This window comes from Heteronotia binoei, chromosome 7 (genome assembly GCF_032191835.1).
Source record: "Heteronotia binoei isolate CCM8104 ecotype False Entrance Well chromosome 7, APGP_CSIRO_Hbin_v1, whole genome shotgun sequence".
Classification (NCBI taxonomy): Eukaryota; Metazoa; Chordata; class Lepidosauria; order Squamata; family Gekkonidae; genus Heteronotia; species Heteronotia binoei.
This window is the reverse complement of record NC_083229.1, coordinates 85,541,592-85,558,669: the sequence shown is the minus strand read 5'-3', so window position 1 is coordinate 85,558,669 and position 17,078 is coordinate 85,541,592. Positions and strand designations below refer to the sequence as shown.

The 17,078-nt window shown below is 39.6% G+C and overlaps 1 protein-coding gene across 1 annotated transcript in view; it reads left to right on the top strand.

Annotated features, from left to right (window-relative positions):
• The window catches only part of LAMA1 (laminin subunit alpha 1), a 167,779-nt gene that overhangs the window by 101,388 nt on the left and 49,313 nt on the right, over positions 1–17,078 (top strand). The window contains exons 32-45 of the mRNA XM_060243976.1: positions 267–460; positions 989–1,131; positions 1,746–1,844; positions 2,396–2,507; positions 2,617–2,779; positions 4,696–4,906; positions 5,111–5,227; positions 5,307–5,470; positions 6,263–6,401; positions 6,864–6,957; positions 7,665–7,781; positions 11,760–11,942; positions 12,365–12,519; positions 13,570–13,713. Of these exons, the coding sequence (XP_060099959.1) occupies positions 267–460; positions 989–1,131; positions 1,746–1,844; positions 2,396–2,507; positions 2,617–2,779; positions 4,696–4,906; positions 5,111–5,227; positions 5,307–5,470; positions 6,263–6,401; positions 6,864–6,957; positions 7,665–7,781; positions 11,760–11,942; positions 12,365–12,519; positions 13,570–13,713 (2,035 nt within the window). The remainder of the gene's footprint in view (positions 1–266; positions 461–988; positions 1,132–1,745; positions 1,845–2,395; positions 2,508–2,616; positions 2,780–4,695; positions 4,907–5,110; positions 5,228–5,306; positions 5,471–6,262; positions 6,402–6,863; positions 6,958–7,664; positions 7,782–11,759; positions 11,943–12,364; positions 12,520–13,569; positions 13,714–17,078) is intronic.

Below are 17,078 nucleotides of genomic sequence, written 5' to 3'. Positions count from 1 at the left end.
GGATTCAGTTTAGTTTAGTTTATTTATGATTTAAATCCCGCCCTTCCCACCAAGTGGCTCAGGGCGGCTTACAGCATATACGGCGCCGTATACTTCCAAATCGGGTGATTCGGTGGTTTCTTCAGTTTGGCCGAACCGAATGCACACCCCTAGTTATTGGTGTCAGTCAGCTATGTTGAAGGCTGCACGGAGCAATGGAGAAGGTAATAATGATAAACTTGGCTGTAAGGCTGGGCTTTCAAGAAATGTCTCTCATTTCTCTGTAGGTGTTCTCCAGGTTACTATGGAAATCCCAAAGAACCTGATGGTGACTGTAAGCTGTGTCAGTGCAAACTAAATGGTTCTGTCCACAACATTTGTGATCATCTCTCTGGGCAATGTGTCTGTAAGCAAGGTGTAAGAGGGCAGCTGTGTGATGAGTGTGAAGCAAGGCACATTCTTGTGGAAAATGAATGCATTTGTAAGTACAGTTTTTTGATTTAAAAAAATTGGAGAGGAGGTTGTAATGAATTTTTAATGTTCTGTGTGTATTAATGCTGGAAACCTAGTACTGGCATCTAGATACATCAAATAAATAGTAAACTGGTAGAATTTGATGCCATACTTAATAGGAAGTTAGGTCCACTGGAATCTATGGGACTTTCTTCTCAGTAAGTCTGTTACAAGTTGCCATGCCTCCTTACTGTAGCAATTTGTTAGTACCATTTAAAGAATGCTTTTTGGGAGTAAGTCGCCTTTAATAAAATGGGACTTCTATGTAGATATGATTAGAATTGTTCTCTGTGTGTTCTTTTTTAGGCAATATGCTTTTTGTTAAAAGTTGGGGGGGTATTTTTCCAAAGATCATGTTATTGCGTATATATTTATGTGGACGTTGGTTTGATTTCAGAATGGGATTTTAGAATAGTTCTTTTCTGAGTTAATGTAACAACATATGCATATCTTTCTTTTTTTAATAACGCATCTTCTAATGCTGTTATTTCTTCAGCTTGTGATGATGCTTGCACAGGTTTATTGTTAAATGATTTGGATAATCTTGACAAAGCCATGTTTCTGGTCAACCTCACTGGTGCTGTCATAGCACCCTATGGGCTACTATCTGATTTGGAAAATGCAACAAAACACTTAAAGGTACATAAGAATATTAAGAAATAATTGAAATATATTTAGTCTTTTGTGGCAGAATTCTGGACTGTGACAGTAGTAGTTCTGTTTAATTACTACATTTAATATAGTCTGCTCTTTTAACTGTGTAGGTAACAATAAAGCCTGGGAGATCTCCAAGAGTAGCTTGGGGGAGGGGGTTTCAGAGGTATCCTGCAGGAAGGGGAAGCTGGCAAAAATTGCTCCTCCCTTTGCACCCACGGATATTCTAGGGGATCCAAGCTAATATTAAATAGTTGTTAATTTTTTAAATTAATAACATATTTTACTCCTGGACTGTACTTAAGTACTATTAGAACAAATGAACAATTACTGGAGTGAATTGCATTCAGATTAGCAACCATAAGAAATGGTTTTTGTGTATCATTCCTAGTCATTCATTCATTCATTTATTTATTTATTTATCAATCAATCAGATTTATATCCCACCCTCCCCCAACAGGCTCAGGGCGGCTAACAACATTTTAAAACATTGGCAATTTACAAACATATTAAAACTAGATATATAAAAACATTTCCATACATATTAAAAATCTGAGATGTCATGAACACAAGGCTAAAATATCTACTTCTGTTTTTAGGGATCCATATTATCTAAAGAAGCATCTGTCTACTCAGTGGAAACAGTGTATGACCAGGTTGTAAAATTAACAAGCGATACAGACCAAATGCATAAAGAGGTCAGAGATGTTTATTTCATATCTAACCCTTGAAATACAGCAGAAGTCTTATTAGTAAATAACCGATAGAACTAGTAAATTAGCATTTGTAAGGATATATCTTAGAGTTTACTAAGATACTTTTATAAAGCAAAGCCAACATACTAACTTCTGCCTGGTACACTGTGATATTTTGTTTTAAAAGTTACAGAAGATTCCCCCTTGCATGTGGTTTTTAACAGATTCCTCTCCCTAACTATGCTATCTCTAAATAATATTGTACTAAAATCTTGAGAAATGTATGTCGTTGGATTATAATTAGGTTGCACCTCCCAGTGGTCATGACAAGCTCATAATTCTCATGGACATTCGAGGTTAGAATTTGCAGGTTACTCTTGCTGCTGAATCTGGTTGATGGAAACTAAATTTTAGAAAAGTAATAATGTCATTTTATTTCACAAGGAAATGTGTGTTAGTTTGTATGATTCTAGGTTCACTTTTTTTAAAAAAATTGTAAAATACTCTTTAAGCAGTCCAATTTAAATAAAACCACCATTTTGCGTTTATGCTAGTCATCTAGAATATTACAAAAAGGAAGGCATCTCAGCAGTGCTACAGAAAGGACTTTGAACAAGAGTCAAGAGTTGACTGTGTTTATTGAAACATTACTGGCAACTGTTAAAGGTAATGTGATTTGTCACAGGTGGCTATATTTTAGAGATAATAGTTTTTTCATGTGGAAATGTTGCTTATAAAATTTTTTGCTGTGTTTGTTCTTCTTCCTTCTACCTAGTACTTGTGGAAATGGCCGCATCTCTTAATGAAACTTTACGTACTGATTTGCCATTTGCAAACCGGACATTTCAGGATCTGCAAGATGAGATTCCTGTGATGCTGAATGTACTGCATGGAAGATATTTCAAGAAGCTATATCAAAAAACCACTCTTGAACTAAAGTATGTATACTGGTAAACTGGTGTTATGGTGTGCTGACCTTAACAATACATTCAGGAAATTTGCAGATTGAAGATTGTAGGCTCCATAATGCACTTTTGTAGCAACATACTACATCAATGAGTTGTGACCTAGTCTTGGAATGTGTGTGAATTTTTAAATGAGAGTAAAATGACTTATTGGTTTTCAGCTGACCTTTAACATCAGGTGCTATATCCTTTTCTGCAAATTGTGCAGGCTGTTCTCAGCAACTTACTCATTATGGATGTCAATAGGTTTAAAAGTTGTTATTAGAGGGCCTATAATGTGGAGTGGTTGAGGGGCCTCAAGCAACCATTCAGTTATGTGGGATCAGGCCTCGGATTCAGTGGGAGCTCACAAGAGCACAGCTCCTGAACCTTTCTGAGAGTTCCACCTCCTCCTTCCCACCTTGTCCATTGAATAGTAGGTGCAACTGCATAACAATCCCTGGATGAGCTCCACCACCTATTTTTCTACAAAATGACCCCTGTGTGGGATGCAATGAACAGAAAAAGGCAAAGTTCTAACTAAGTTCCCTGCAAATGGCTGATATTTTGAGCCAGCTTTTCTCTGCTGAATGGATCTGAGAATGGGTGCCTAAGTGTGTCCTCTAACCTGGGATCCCACAGCCAAAGGGAAACATTACACCTGGAGAAGCATAGGCACTCTCAGTAGATGGGGAAGGGGAGAGAGAAGCTTGCAGTTTTTCTAGGCTCAGAGCATTTTATATTTTTTATTTCTGCTGTGCTCATTGTGCTTTTTCTTGATGTTTTATTATTAAATCACATTTTAAATCACATTGTCAAATCCCAGTATTCTCCCAGCTCTTCATTTTAGGCAGGCATCTTTTAAGGTGTGGGGAGGTTTGGGGCCAACCACAGTTAAGATATAGAGTTCTACAAACTCAAGGAACTCCAGTTTTGGAGATAAATATTAGTTTTATCACACACACCTTCCTGATATGGGGGTCCAATGCAGAACAAATGCTGAAGAGGACAACCAAAGTTATTATATCAAACCAACCTGTAAAAAACCGTGAAACCTTGGACAGCTACAGCCGTTCTGAGAAGTCTTGGGGGGAGGGAAGCTTGCAATGTCCAGCCATTTCATATTTTCCTGGGCTCAGAGCATTTTATATCTTTAATTTCTACTGTGGTGCTTGTGCTTTTTCTTGATGTCTTGTTTTAAAAATTGAATTACCAAACCCCACTATTCCCTCACCTTTCTATTTTAGGCAGGCTTGATGTAGTGGTTAAGTGTGTGGACTCTTATCTGGGAGAACCAGGTTTAATTCCCCACTCCTCCACTTGCAGCTGCTGGAATTGCCTTGGTTCAGCCATAGCTCTCGCAGGAGTTGTCCTTGAAAGGGCAGCTTCTGTGAGAGCCGTGAGAACTCTCCCAGCCTTACCCACCTCATAAGGTGTCTGTTGTGGGGGAAGAATAAAGGAGATTGTAAGCTGCTCTGAGGCTCTGATTTAGAGAGAAGGGCGGGGTATAAATCTACAATCTTCTTCTTTTAAGGGTGGGGAGCTTTGCAAGGAGTCAGCAATCTAAGACTATCAAATAAACCAAATATAGCAAGAGCATTATTGTTTTAAGCAATAAAAAATTAAAAAATAATACTTTCTTATTGTGTTTTAATGTGTCCTTTATAAAGTTTATGTATATGTTACTTGGCATCACATTTTATGAAACACGTGCCCAGGACTGACAAAGTCTCATTTATGTCACATCTGTCCCTCATAACAAATGAGTTTGACACCCCTGAGCCAGTGTTATTTGTGTATCTGTGCATTAACAGCAACAAAGTCTGTGTTGTATATAGCTGATGTTTTGCATGTTCAAACTTTTCCACTTTTAGTAAGATTCCCATTTATTTGTTGTTTGTGTTCACTAGAGCTGCAGAAAGAATATTGACACGTATTCAGAAAGAATATAAGAGGCCCCAACAAGAACTTTTGGACTTGCAAAAAGCTGCAAAATATTCTTTATCAAACCACAACACCAGACTGCAAGAACTTAAGGATCTTGTGAATGAGGCTAGTGCTAATACCAATGAGACCAAACATCTGCTGTTTCTTCTTAATAATAACATCATGCAGTTCAATGTAAGAAGATTAGTACTATATATCATGTGGGGTTTTAAAAACAGCTATGTTTGTGGGAAAGTATTCTTAGAGCAATTGTATTTGCACTGGTAAAATATATTAGATGTTAAGTGATCTTTTCTGTATAAAATGGTAGGTATGTGCATTCTATAAAAGCTGCTTTTATGGAGCATTAAAGACATCATAATTGCATTTCCATCATAGCATAAGAAGCTGAATACTCTGGCAGACATGGAGCTCTCTGTTATGCTGACCAAGGAAGGAAAAGCTCATGTGGATGCTTCTGCTGGCCTTGCTAAAGATGTAATTAACTCTACATCTGTAAGTTACTGAACATTTTGATACTCATTTGATGCAGTTAATTACCTGTGATTCAGTACTAATTTTTTTTAATATTTAGACCCTAGAAATCCACCAGGATGAACTGATCTTATGGAATGGCAAACTAAGGCAACATGTGGATAACCTGGTCATGGAGATGTCCACCCGGGGAGCCCTTGATCTTGTTTACAAGGCAGAAGATCATGCTGCTGATTTACAGAAACTTGCTCATGCATTAGACAGGTGCGAGCATTAACTCAGTCATGGTTGTTCACCGTCATGCCTAATTTAAATGGAGGGCTGGTTGCTTTAGACAGGCTGTGTTTGCTAGGGGGAAATAATTATGCCTGTCTGATACTTATATGGCATCTGTCTCACCACTGGGCTTGACTTGGGTATGCATGGGGACTTCAGGAAAATCTAAAGTGTGCAGACTCATATTGTACAATTGATATTCTATATATGATCTGAGAATCAGTCACACAGTTTGGACTGGTGAATGTTAGATTGTAAGTGCATAGGCCATGTGGGAATACAGTGCTCACCCATGGTTGTCAGGCAAGGCAAAAAGTGAAAAGCAATGCAGGTGGGCAGGATCAGCAGACATGATTCTGCTTTCCCTCTTTAGTTACTCTAACAACAATCCACAAATGTTCAAGCCCATCCAAGTTTGGCTGTTTCTTTCATATTAAGCTATAGCACTTTAAATTGCCATGATATTGCTAGTGCAGGGCAAATATAACAGTCTTGATGTTTCTATGGTTTATAAGGTCAAAGAATATGATGGCAACTTAATTAAATATAGTGCAAAAGGAAGCTGTGTCATTTAGTAAGACTGCATAGGAGACATACTGGAAATGTATTTTCCAGTTAGTCAAGTGTGTTTTGACTTTGTCAATTTGCTGTCTTTGGTCAAGGCAGTTCAAAATACAACAGTGAAGCATTATGGAAGAAAAAAAAAATCTTCGGAACACGGTGTATATCCAAGTGCTGGTTTACATTTTGTGAAACAATATGATTTTTCTTCTGCTGCAGTGGCCTCTCAAATGTTAGAAATGTCTCTCTGAATGCAACAAATGCCATTCATGCCTACTCTACCATCAAAAGTCTGACTGAAAATGCAGAGAGTCTGGCAGATGATGCTGATAGAATTATAACTGAACAAATGATTTTGGTAAGTTTTTATAATTAAACTAAATATGCTTTTTTAAATTATTGGCTATGGACTCTGTAGTATGTTTTTGTCACTGAAATGTGTGTTACTATAGCCATGACATCTAGCTGGGACATCTGTCTTATTGCTGGCCCTCAGATAAGAACATGTGGCCTCATTGGCTTGCTCATCCAAGATAAATCAGTAACATGGGTGAGCAGTCTTTGAATTTGTGCAGGTTAACTCAGAAGTCCTACTCAATTCAATGGGGCTTACTTCCAAATAAGTCTTTATAGGATCAATCACAAGAAAAAAGGCAGTTCAAACAGGGTTAATGCAGATGTTGATCACAATTTTTGTGGTGTCCTTAGCATCTTGATTATCTGTCAAACCGAAAACAAAGTTAAATTACATTTGGAAAACGTAACTGATTAAAGATTGTTTCATATATAACTGTGTTTTGTCACGTGATTCTTTTTTAAGCCAAAAGAAGACTTTAATTCTACTGGGAAAAGAGTCCTCCAGTTTAGCTACACAGTCTTAAAAGAAGCAAAAAATTTGCACAAGAAGTATCAAGGTATATACATGTTGTTTTGAGAATTTTGCTTGTTGCACTGATGATGATTAGAAGAAAAAGCATGTGTAGAACTCAGACTCCTCCACTTGTCTGCAGCAGTGATATGTGCACATTGGCAAACTTCTTTTCAACCTTCTGTATTTATACGTTTAGATTAATCTTGAAAGGATTTGTGGGAAGGTGCTTTCACCTCACATGAAGAAATCACACGGAGCATGAACTGCTAACTATGAATGAATACTGAATGATACTTATCCTTCCATCAGATATCTCTATTTCAGTAGGAATTACATTTCATCTAATGTTGTCTTGGATTTTGATATTGGGCTTTTGATATCAGGGAGACCCAGGTTGGACTCCGAACAAAGCCATGAATTTACCACATGACCAGTCCTTACAAAACAAGGAAGTTGGAGGGTAACATGAGCCCTAAGCTCCTTGGTGGAAGGATCGGATAAAAATGTAACAAATAAAAATCAGATACTTATACAAGGCTGAAGTTTGCCATATGTTATTTGTTTGGTTACTGCCCTGTCCTTTTACTTTCTACAGTGTAGCATATTGGCATCTAGATTGTGTGGGCCAATTGAGAATAGTGATGTCCTGCATAATATCCTGCAATGTATCTGTGCATAAAATCTGATGGCTGCTGAGTACCTTCCAGCTAGCTTCAAGAGACACACATTATTAGTTTTTTCTTCCCATAGGGCTTGTGTCTGGATTAAAGGAAATGAACGTAAAAGTGGAAAAATGTAAAGAGAAAGCTGATGGAATTGCTAAACAGCTTAATGGCTTATTGTTGCAGATGACATCATTGCCAAATGGTAAGTGAAGGCCATCAGGCATATGCTTCTTTTTTATATAATGCATGTATATTTAACACCATCACTATTTAGTCCTCTGTGAACCAAAACAGATGTAAGGAGAACAATGCAAGCTGTTCTCTTCCCATTGGGAAGAAAAGCAGAGTATAATTTTTATTTATTTTATTTTTGCGGATTTATAGTCTGCCCTTTCCCTAGATGGACTCAGGGCGGATTACAACACAGTAAAACAGTTAAAATTACACAATAAAACAGTTAAAAATTAAACCGTTAAAACCATTAAATCAAAATGAAATAAGGCAGTGTCCGTGGTATAAACATCATTCACAGATTGAGACACAGGATGCAGTCTCAATGCAGGGAGGCCGATTAGATGGTGTGAGGACACCCGCCTGCATCAGCCAAAAGCCTGGTGGAACAGCTCCGTTTTACAGGCCTTCTGGAATGGTAGTAGATCTGGTAGGGCCTGAATCTCCTTGGGGAGCTGATTCCACCAGGTTTGGGCCAGGGCCAAAAAAGCCCTGACCCTTGTCGAGGTGAACTGGACCAGGGATAGTCAGAAGATGTTGGTTGGCTGATCCTAGTGGCCTCAGGGGCTCGTATGGGGAGAGACGGTCCCGAAGGTATGTAGGTCCCAGGCCGTGTCAGGCTTTAAAAGTCAATACTAGAACCTTGAAATGGATCCGGTACTCAATTGGTAGCCAGTGCAGACTGCACAGCAACAGCCGACTGCCTGCCACTGTGTGACACAGAGTGTTGGACTTGATGGGCCGTTGGCCTGATCCAACATGGCTTCTCTTATGTTCTTATGTTCAGTTCAGTTAGCAATCGTGCTGCTGCATTCTGCACCTGCTGGAGTTTCCAGATCAGTCCAAGGGCAAGCCTGCATAGAGTGAGTTACAGTAATCCAACCTGGAAGTGACTGTTGCATGGATCGCTGTGGCTAGCTCCCAGGGAGCCAGATAGGGCGCTAGTTGTTTGACCTACCGGAGATGGTAAAAGGCAGACCATGCAACTGCTATGACCTGGGCCTCCATAGAAAGGGTGGCATCCAGCATCACACCCAAGCTCCTCACCTTCTGAGCTGGCACAAGAGGTGCACCATCCAGCATGGAAAGTTGGATACCCAATCTTAGCCCCCCACGGCTCAGACACAGGACCTCCGTCTTAGCTGGATTAAGCTTCAGTTGGCTCAACTGTAACCAACCAGCCACTGCTTCCAACGCCCTGGTCAAATGGATTGTGGCAGAGCCTGAATGGCCATCCATCAGCAGATAGAGCTGGGTGTCATCTGCATATTGGTGACAACCCAGCCCAAAACCTCTGGCAATCTGGACAAGGGGGCGCATATAGATGTTAAACATCATTGGCGAGAGAATAGCTCCCTGTGGAACACCACATTCTAGTGGATAATGCTGGGAGGTCTGCTCGCCAATCGCCACCCTTTGTCCCCGACCACAAAGAAAAGAGGAAAACCACTGTAAGCTACCCCCTGAACTCCACTGTAAGACTACCACCCCGAATGTCAACAAGGCGATGGGTCATTAGATTGTAATCCACCATGTCAAACACTGCTGTAACATCTAAGAGCAGCAGATGTGCTGACCCGCCTTGATCTAGATGCCTTCTTAGGTCATCCGTGAGGGTAAACAAAGCAGTCTCCAGCCCGTGACCAGAATGGAAGCCGGACTGGACAGAATCAAGGATAAATGAAGTAAATAAAGGAATGACTAAAAGAAAATCCAGCAATAACATCCTTGCCTTGAATTTCCTGAAAATAGATTAAACTGTGATGATTTATAAGGTCAGAATCTTGTGGTGGATTTAAAAAAAAGATTGGCTGTAATAAGGCTACATTCTAGTAGTTATAAAACTAGGCATTAATTCTAGTAATCCCACTGTATTAATCTCTGCCAATTGCATACCTTGTAAAATCTTCTCTCACCTTGCTAAGAGAGAACCTAAGATGGCAGAGTGATTCCCTTCCACTAAGTGAGAAGCCTTCCTCTGATTGCGAAGGTCACCCACGCAGCAGAAAAAAGTAATTGGATTGAACTGTCTTGCTCCATGCCAGGAAGGAATTTGACTACTGATGCCATGCCTTTTCAATACTTTACTTTTGAAAGAAGATAAAACTGTTTTTCCTAACTGACACTAGTTAGTTATATGCTAGTTCTATACTATTCTGAAACTTTATTTTAAAAGCTTATAAATACTTGCAAATAATAAAATACCCTGATTAAACCAAAGAAATCCTTGATTCTTTTATTTCTATGGCATCAAAAAGATGAAGGTTTACTGAGTTTTCCAGTATGTCTGTATTCACACAGCTTTTGTTTTTTTTTTTAATGGCAGTTTTTATATTTACTGTATTGTAAAATATCTGGTGGCACAGCAGGAGGTGGGGAGACAGTTGCTGGGCAATGACTAAGGAAACTCCCCGTATGGATGCTCCTTGGCTACTTCCAGTACCTTTGCTTTTGCAGCAGCAGAGAATTCATAAAAGAGAATCATTGCTGTGTGGGTGGAGAATAATAGCCTAGAAAATCTAGGAGAAATAGGAGATGAAAAAAAGAGATACCGATTGTAATGCTTCTTCATCTGTAGCCTCTGCTTGTAAATTTTTTGTAATAAAATGCAGAGTCTGCTTTTAATGGCCCAGATGTCATATAATTGCTGATTAAGCCAACAGTTCTGTTAACATTAGAAACAATCCTTTTCACCATTTAGGATATTGCGGCGCACTAAAATGTAGAATCAGTTCTAAGGTGCATACTTTGCACATACTCTGTGAAGAACCAAGGTTGTTGATGGCTTTTTAATAATAAGGGTTTGCAGCAAATTTGGATGAAGATACTTTGTTCTGTAATATAAAAGAGATCAGTTATTTAAAATATAAAATATTTATAAAAGAGTTATTCCGTAATAGAGATCAGGTTTTTTGAGTTGTTTTGTTCATTTTACTTATTGTTCTATTTTTAGCAGGTTAAAATATTAAAACAAAATTTATTTTGCTTGTGTTTTGTATAACTAACTATATGCATAACTACTAAAGAACCCTTCTACCATGTGTTCTATTATTCTCTGTTTCTGCAATCTCCAGTTTTTCTTTTGCATTTGTGTACTGCCTTGATTCTGGCTTTTTTCAAAGATAGTCACGTAGGTGATGATTTTCTTTAATTCAGGTTGAGCTATCTATGTAAACATATTTGTTAGGAGATACGTGTCAGATGGCTGAAGCTGACATAAAAATAAGTTGTTATACCTGTAACTGCACACATCGTCTATGAATGTTACACTTGGGTAGGGCGGATGGTAGCCTGTGGCTAATTAATTAATTATTGTATGGCATTGTGTGTAGTATAGCCAGGAGATCCTTAGATTGTCTGGCAGCCTGAAGTTCTAGCTCTTTCAAGTATTATGTACCACTAGGTGGTGAACTATTCTTATTTTTTGGGTGGCAGGGGCTGAAAGAGCTCTGAAAGAGCTGTGACTGACCCAAGCTGGCTTTTTGTGGAGGAATGCAGAATCAAGCCTGGTTCTTCAGATTAGAGTCCATCACTCTTAACCACTATAACACCTTGGCTAGCATGCACTGGCATCATTAGCCAACATTCCTGTAAAAACTGAGATTGACCAATGCTACCCAGAAGATTGAACTGGAAGTCTCGGCCTGTTGGAGTCCAACCACCAAATCCCCTGACTTCTCAACTGGCACATTATTTTTTGTTTACAAGATTGTAGAAGCCACCTTGGATGTGACTTCACATGCTTAGCATGGTCACAGACTGTGTGCTGCTTAAACCAGATAGTGACTATGTTGAACTATTTCAGTGTTATAAGAATTCCTGACAAAAGTAATGTGAAAAAACTTATGAAGACTTCAGAATGCAAAGACAAGCAAAGATTTGAACGCTTTGTGTTTTCTGCCAAATAAAGCAAAATAGGCAACTTTGTTGTGTTCATTATACATTTCAGATACCAGTGGAAATACCATTGCAGTGAAAGAGCTGGCTGTGTCTGCTAACATGACTGCCGTTAATGGTTTAAACCACACTGGGAATTTTAGTGAGAAGTTACTGAACACTTCATCTGCATTGTCCAAGGTTAATGAGACGTTGCAGAAAACCAGTGAACTTATAATTGACTCATCAAAAGCTGGTAGGCTTGCTGCTTCATTGCTCTCTGGAAATGTCAATGTGTGCAAAACCAGGGTTAATTTTTAAACCACATATCTCATACCTTTATGTAGGTAAAAGCCAGTTTATACCTCTTTGTACATGTACAGGGCCCCCTAAAAGGAGTGCAAATGAAATTTTGTAAAGTCCTTTCCTTTTACACTTATGGTCTTGAAAATGTTGCACTAATTGAAGTAGGATTAATATTTTAGATAAGAATAGCACTCATAAATGAAAAGGCAGCAAAAGTAGGACTCTGCTCTCATAATTGAATACGAAGTGTATATTTTTTCATTGTGATGTCTAGTATTAACAAAAAAGTTCTGTTTTCCCTAAATACTGATTCAAGTACTTTCTAGGAAAATTCCATCAGTACTACATTTCCTTAACTTCTTATCTTGACAGTAACATCAGCTGAAAGAAAAGTCAGCGAAGTTGAAATCCAAGCCGGCCTCTTGTTTGGGAGACTGAAACCCCTGAAAGTGCTAGAAGAGAATCTGAGCAGAAACATCTCTGAAATTAAAGAGCTCATCAGTCAGGCCCGCAAACAGGCAGCTTCTGTAAGCAGTTTGTTCTAGTCTAAAATAAATCTTTATTCCCCTTATGAGGTTCTCAATGAGGGAAAAAATGTCCCATAATTCCAGTATTGCATCTAATGAGTAGACTGCTTAGATGTGTGTGCGTATTGGAAAATGAGGACAGGCACAATTCAGAGGGTTGTATGTATACCAGTTTTCTTTCTTTCAGCAACAATCTTCTATGCAGTGGTACAATTTAGGAATGTGTACTTTTTTAATAAAGGGTTTAGGTCTATTGGACATGGAAAAATTTCAGGATTTTCAAAAAATCCCAGATCCAAATACCAAACTGGTATTTGGGATCTAGAATTTTCCAGAAATTGAGAATTTTTTCAGGTCCTGTAGACTCGAGAAGAATAATAGGGGTTTTTTTTTAAGCCAGCCTGATCCTGGATACTGGCTTGGCTTCTCCTGCAGCCTGGTTTAAACTTTAAAGGGACTGCAGTAGAAGCCCAACAAACAGCTGAAAGGCAGGAACAGATTGCTGTTTTCAAATCTACCTGGTAATTCCCAAATATATCCAGGATTTTTCTGGGGATTTATTTTCAGTTTTCCCAAGAAAACCTGGATACACTAGGGAAGCCGAAATATACCTGAAAAATACCGTTAAGTTATTTTCTGTGCTATACATCATGGATGGCCACCTGACATCCTATCTGTCACTCTGTGGATATTTATTATTTTTTTGCCACTATATTGGCAAAATAAAAAACTTCAGTAAGTGCTTCAAATTATAGTGAATAAGTACCTCCTTCTTAGGTTTACTGTTTCTCTATCAGAATATAGCAACATCTTTTTTTTTCTTTATTGCATATTTAAAAGCAATATTTTGGTTTGGTTTTGTATGGCTTCAGTGATCAGGTTATTGATATATGTGAACAGTTTATCTCTTTCTCAAACACATACACACTCACACATCTTAACAAATATTTAGCACATATGACCCTTCTGTGTAGTTCACATTTACTAGAAAATGCCTAGATCTGAAGTATATATTCAAAACTTACCTTTGCATTTTCCCCCTTTTTCCAGATTAAGGTTGCTGTGTCAGCAGAAAGGGACTGTATTCGTGCCTATCAACCTCAAATATTATCTACTAACTACAACACATTAACATTAAACGTTAAAACAACAGAACCTGATAATCTCCTATTCTATCTAGGCAGCAGTGGTAAAGTAAGTAGGGAAATTCTGAGCATTTTCTATCCAGTTGGTCTTGATTTTTGATGGAAGAAAATTATTCACCATGTATTAAGTAGTTTGAACCTGCATTGGCTATCTCTTAACAGTTTTTTTTTAACCAGCCACTGCATTTGCAGACATGCTAGTTAATCTGTGGTAAATGGGATAGATTTTCTACCTGTTCATCCCCACAAGTACAAATTTTGATCCACATTAGTGATTTGTGACTGAACCAAATGGCAGAAAATATTTTGCAGAATAATGGTAACATCCGGTGTGTAAAGGTGGGAGTGAAAAGGATGCCTGACTACTTCAAACATCAGTGAGAAGCAGATGGCTGAACATGTAAATGTGCCTTATGCAGCATCAGAACATTCATTTGTCTAGCTGGAATTAAACCAGGAACCCAGTGAGTGCAGCAAATGTGCTCTATTGCTGAGCCAAAGCCTGTCTTATAATGCTCCTGTGACATGCCTTTTCTACCAGTTGAGGGGACCTATACTGCCTCTTTTGGAGAACCAGGTTCGTTTTAAACTGTAAGGCTTCCCCTCAGTTATAAAATGTTCTTAGGGTAGCAAGTGTAAAGGCGTTGGGTTCGCTGCTATGAGTTATGTTTTGTGGAAGCAAGTAGAACATGGAGTTCACTGAGGCAGGAGCTGTATGTAAATATTGTTTTGTTCTGCTTTGTGAATATTCTTTCAGAGGCTTTACAAGTTTTACAAAAATTACAAGAAAAAGATATCATTAATGACATTAGTTACAAAGAGAGAATCCTTAAATCCATTCTCATTCTCTCTCTCTCAAATACAAAACAACCAGTTCTCAATTAAAACATTCCATACAATTTAACACATTGCAGACCTTCTTAGCTGCACAGCAGTGTGTATTTACCTTCTTCAATCAACAATAATGGAACAATTAGATATATCTTGATATAGCTTCTTTGACCTGTTCTTTTTAATCGTATTAAAATAGAGTTCTTGTGACTTGCTGTACCCTCTGTGACATTAGTAAACTCTGAATTCATGAGAGAGACCAGGGTAGCTAAGCCAGTAGGAGAGCGCTCATGAAACCATTACAAGGAAATACCTCGATTGCATAATCTTCAATTTTCTATATGGAGAAATGGTTGGTACTTGAGTTATAGATGTGAGGCAGCGTGGGGCTGGATGCATCTCTGCCGGCCAGATGAAGCAAGAGTGTGTAATGGGTGAGAGTAGTGCAACTGGATGCAACTAGGAGAAAGGAAAGTTGCTAGTGGGCCAGTGACCTGAATGAGACATTTATCTATGCTCATATATGGGCACTGATGTCTTGTTCATGAGAGCAGCTCTTCATTTCAATGGAGGAAGGAGCAGATAAGGAATGTACAAAGGAATATGCTTACAGATTAGCTTCCTCCTTTGAACTGGTAAGCTGTTGTGGGGAAGGGATTCTGTGCACACATATTCAAGGGGACTCAAGGAAACATCAGTGAGGAAGGTCAGTGGGAACCAGTCAGCAAGTAAAAGGGATACATACCACAGTCTGCTTCCTGGAATGCAGCGATTCTGAAGTTGAGCTTGGATTTTATTTACATCATTAACTTCCACCAAAAACTGAAATGATTCTCCTGCAGACACTAGTATTACCTTTGTGAGTGGAGTTATTTAATTTGGTTGGGTTTTTTTTGATAGGTTGTATTTACCTTAGAATAATTTGTCCATTAACTTCATTGCTTATATTTTCTGAGAGAGCCAGCTTTATTTTCTATTAAATAATCCTTTATATAATTAAGCTTGGATAATTTTGCATTGTCTGCAAATCTTGCAAAAGGTCTGGTGGTCTTATTTTTTCCTTGAGTGCTTATGCATGTGGAAAGTTTAATGGCCCCACCAGTTCTTCAGAATTTTTAGTAGATGTTGTTACCATTCTCTGTATGAGTTTAATTCTTTGGCTAACTTCTCAAATGTCCTCCTAAAGCCAGTTTTTCATCCTGTTTTTCATCCTGTCATCCAGTTTTTCATTCTTCAGATGTGATTCATATCTTACACAAATAGCATGGTAGTGACTTGAACATGAAGTTATTAGGTTTCCATTCTGCTTAAGAAGTTGTTTGTTTGGACCTCCTTTTTGTGTGCTTTGGCCAGATTTGGCCATGCCAGTGGAACTTCTGATCTTCATCGTGGTCTCTGTGCAGTCCCACATATGGGTAATCCGCAGGATCGAGCCCATCTCGGAGAATTCAAAGCAATCCTTAAGCGTTATTTTTGGCGCGGCTTTCCCCTCGTCCCGGGGAGGGGGCAGCGACTGCGCATGCCCAGACAAGGGGGAGGCGGCCAGCCCACTCAGTTTCTTCTTTACCGCCGTCCGGAAAACACCTATCTCGCTGATCTCCCGCTTCATTGCAGTCCTTTCCTTGGTCTACGTTTCCGTTTCTAATCTACGTTCTTCACCGATTCCTCTTCTCTTCATTCTGGTATCGTAAAAAAAAAAAAATCTTTCTCTTTACTTCGTTTTTTCGACCCCCTCTCCCCCCCCCCTTTCCGGGCAGATGGAAGGGAAGGAAAAAGAAAAAATTACCTTTAAGAGGTGCGTTCGCTGTTCAGCGAAGCTACCATCTACGGACGGGCACTCTCTTTGCCTGTTCTGCCTCGGGGAGGCTCACCGAACAGACTCTTGTGTGCACTGTAGCCAGTTCGGCAAGCAGGCGAGGAAAAACCGCGCGGCAAGACTCAGAAGCCATTTGCTAGAGTCGTCTCTCCGCCCGGGAATGGCGCAAGCCGCAGCCTCGCAGTCATCGCCGTCTTCCCTACTTCTAAAGGGAACGACTCAGCCGGTTGCTTCCGTGGCGCTGATTCCCAGCAAGCATAAATCCGGCAAACACCACAAGAAGTCTGACAACTCCAAGAAACGGCATCGTACCGAGTCGACCCCGAGAGACCCTTCGACCTCGACTCCGAAGGACACTTCGAATCCAAAGTCTCCCAAGAAGCAAAAACTTGCTCATAAGACTCTCGAACCCGACGCCGCAATTCGACTTCCTCTCGAACCCGTCGTCATAATTAGGCCTCCTACACCTCGGCCCGCCATGACTGCTGCTGCCTCGACACGGACTACCCCAGCTTCGATATCCACTTCGACTCCGGCCATCACGCCTTTGGAGATTGTGCGCATCAGTTCTAGATTACCATCGGTACACGAGTCACCACCAGACCAAATCTTAGGTACCGAGTCCCCGACTTCGACCAGGAGCCAGCGCCTGATTCCTCTCGAGGACCGCTTCCGTGAGCTCCCTACGCTACAACCGATCACTTCACCGTTGTTAACGAGGAACCCCTCGACCCCGAGAGAACCCCCTCGGCTCCGAGATGATAGAT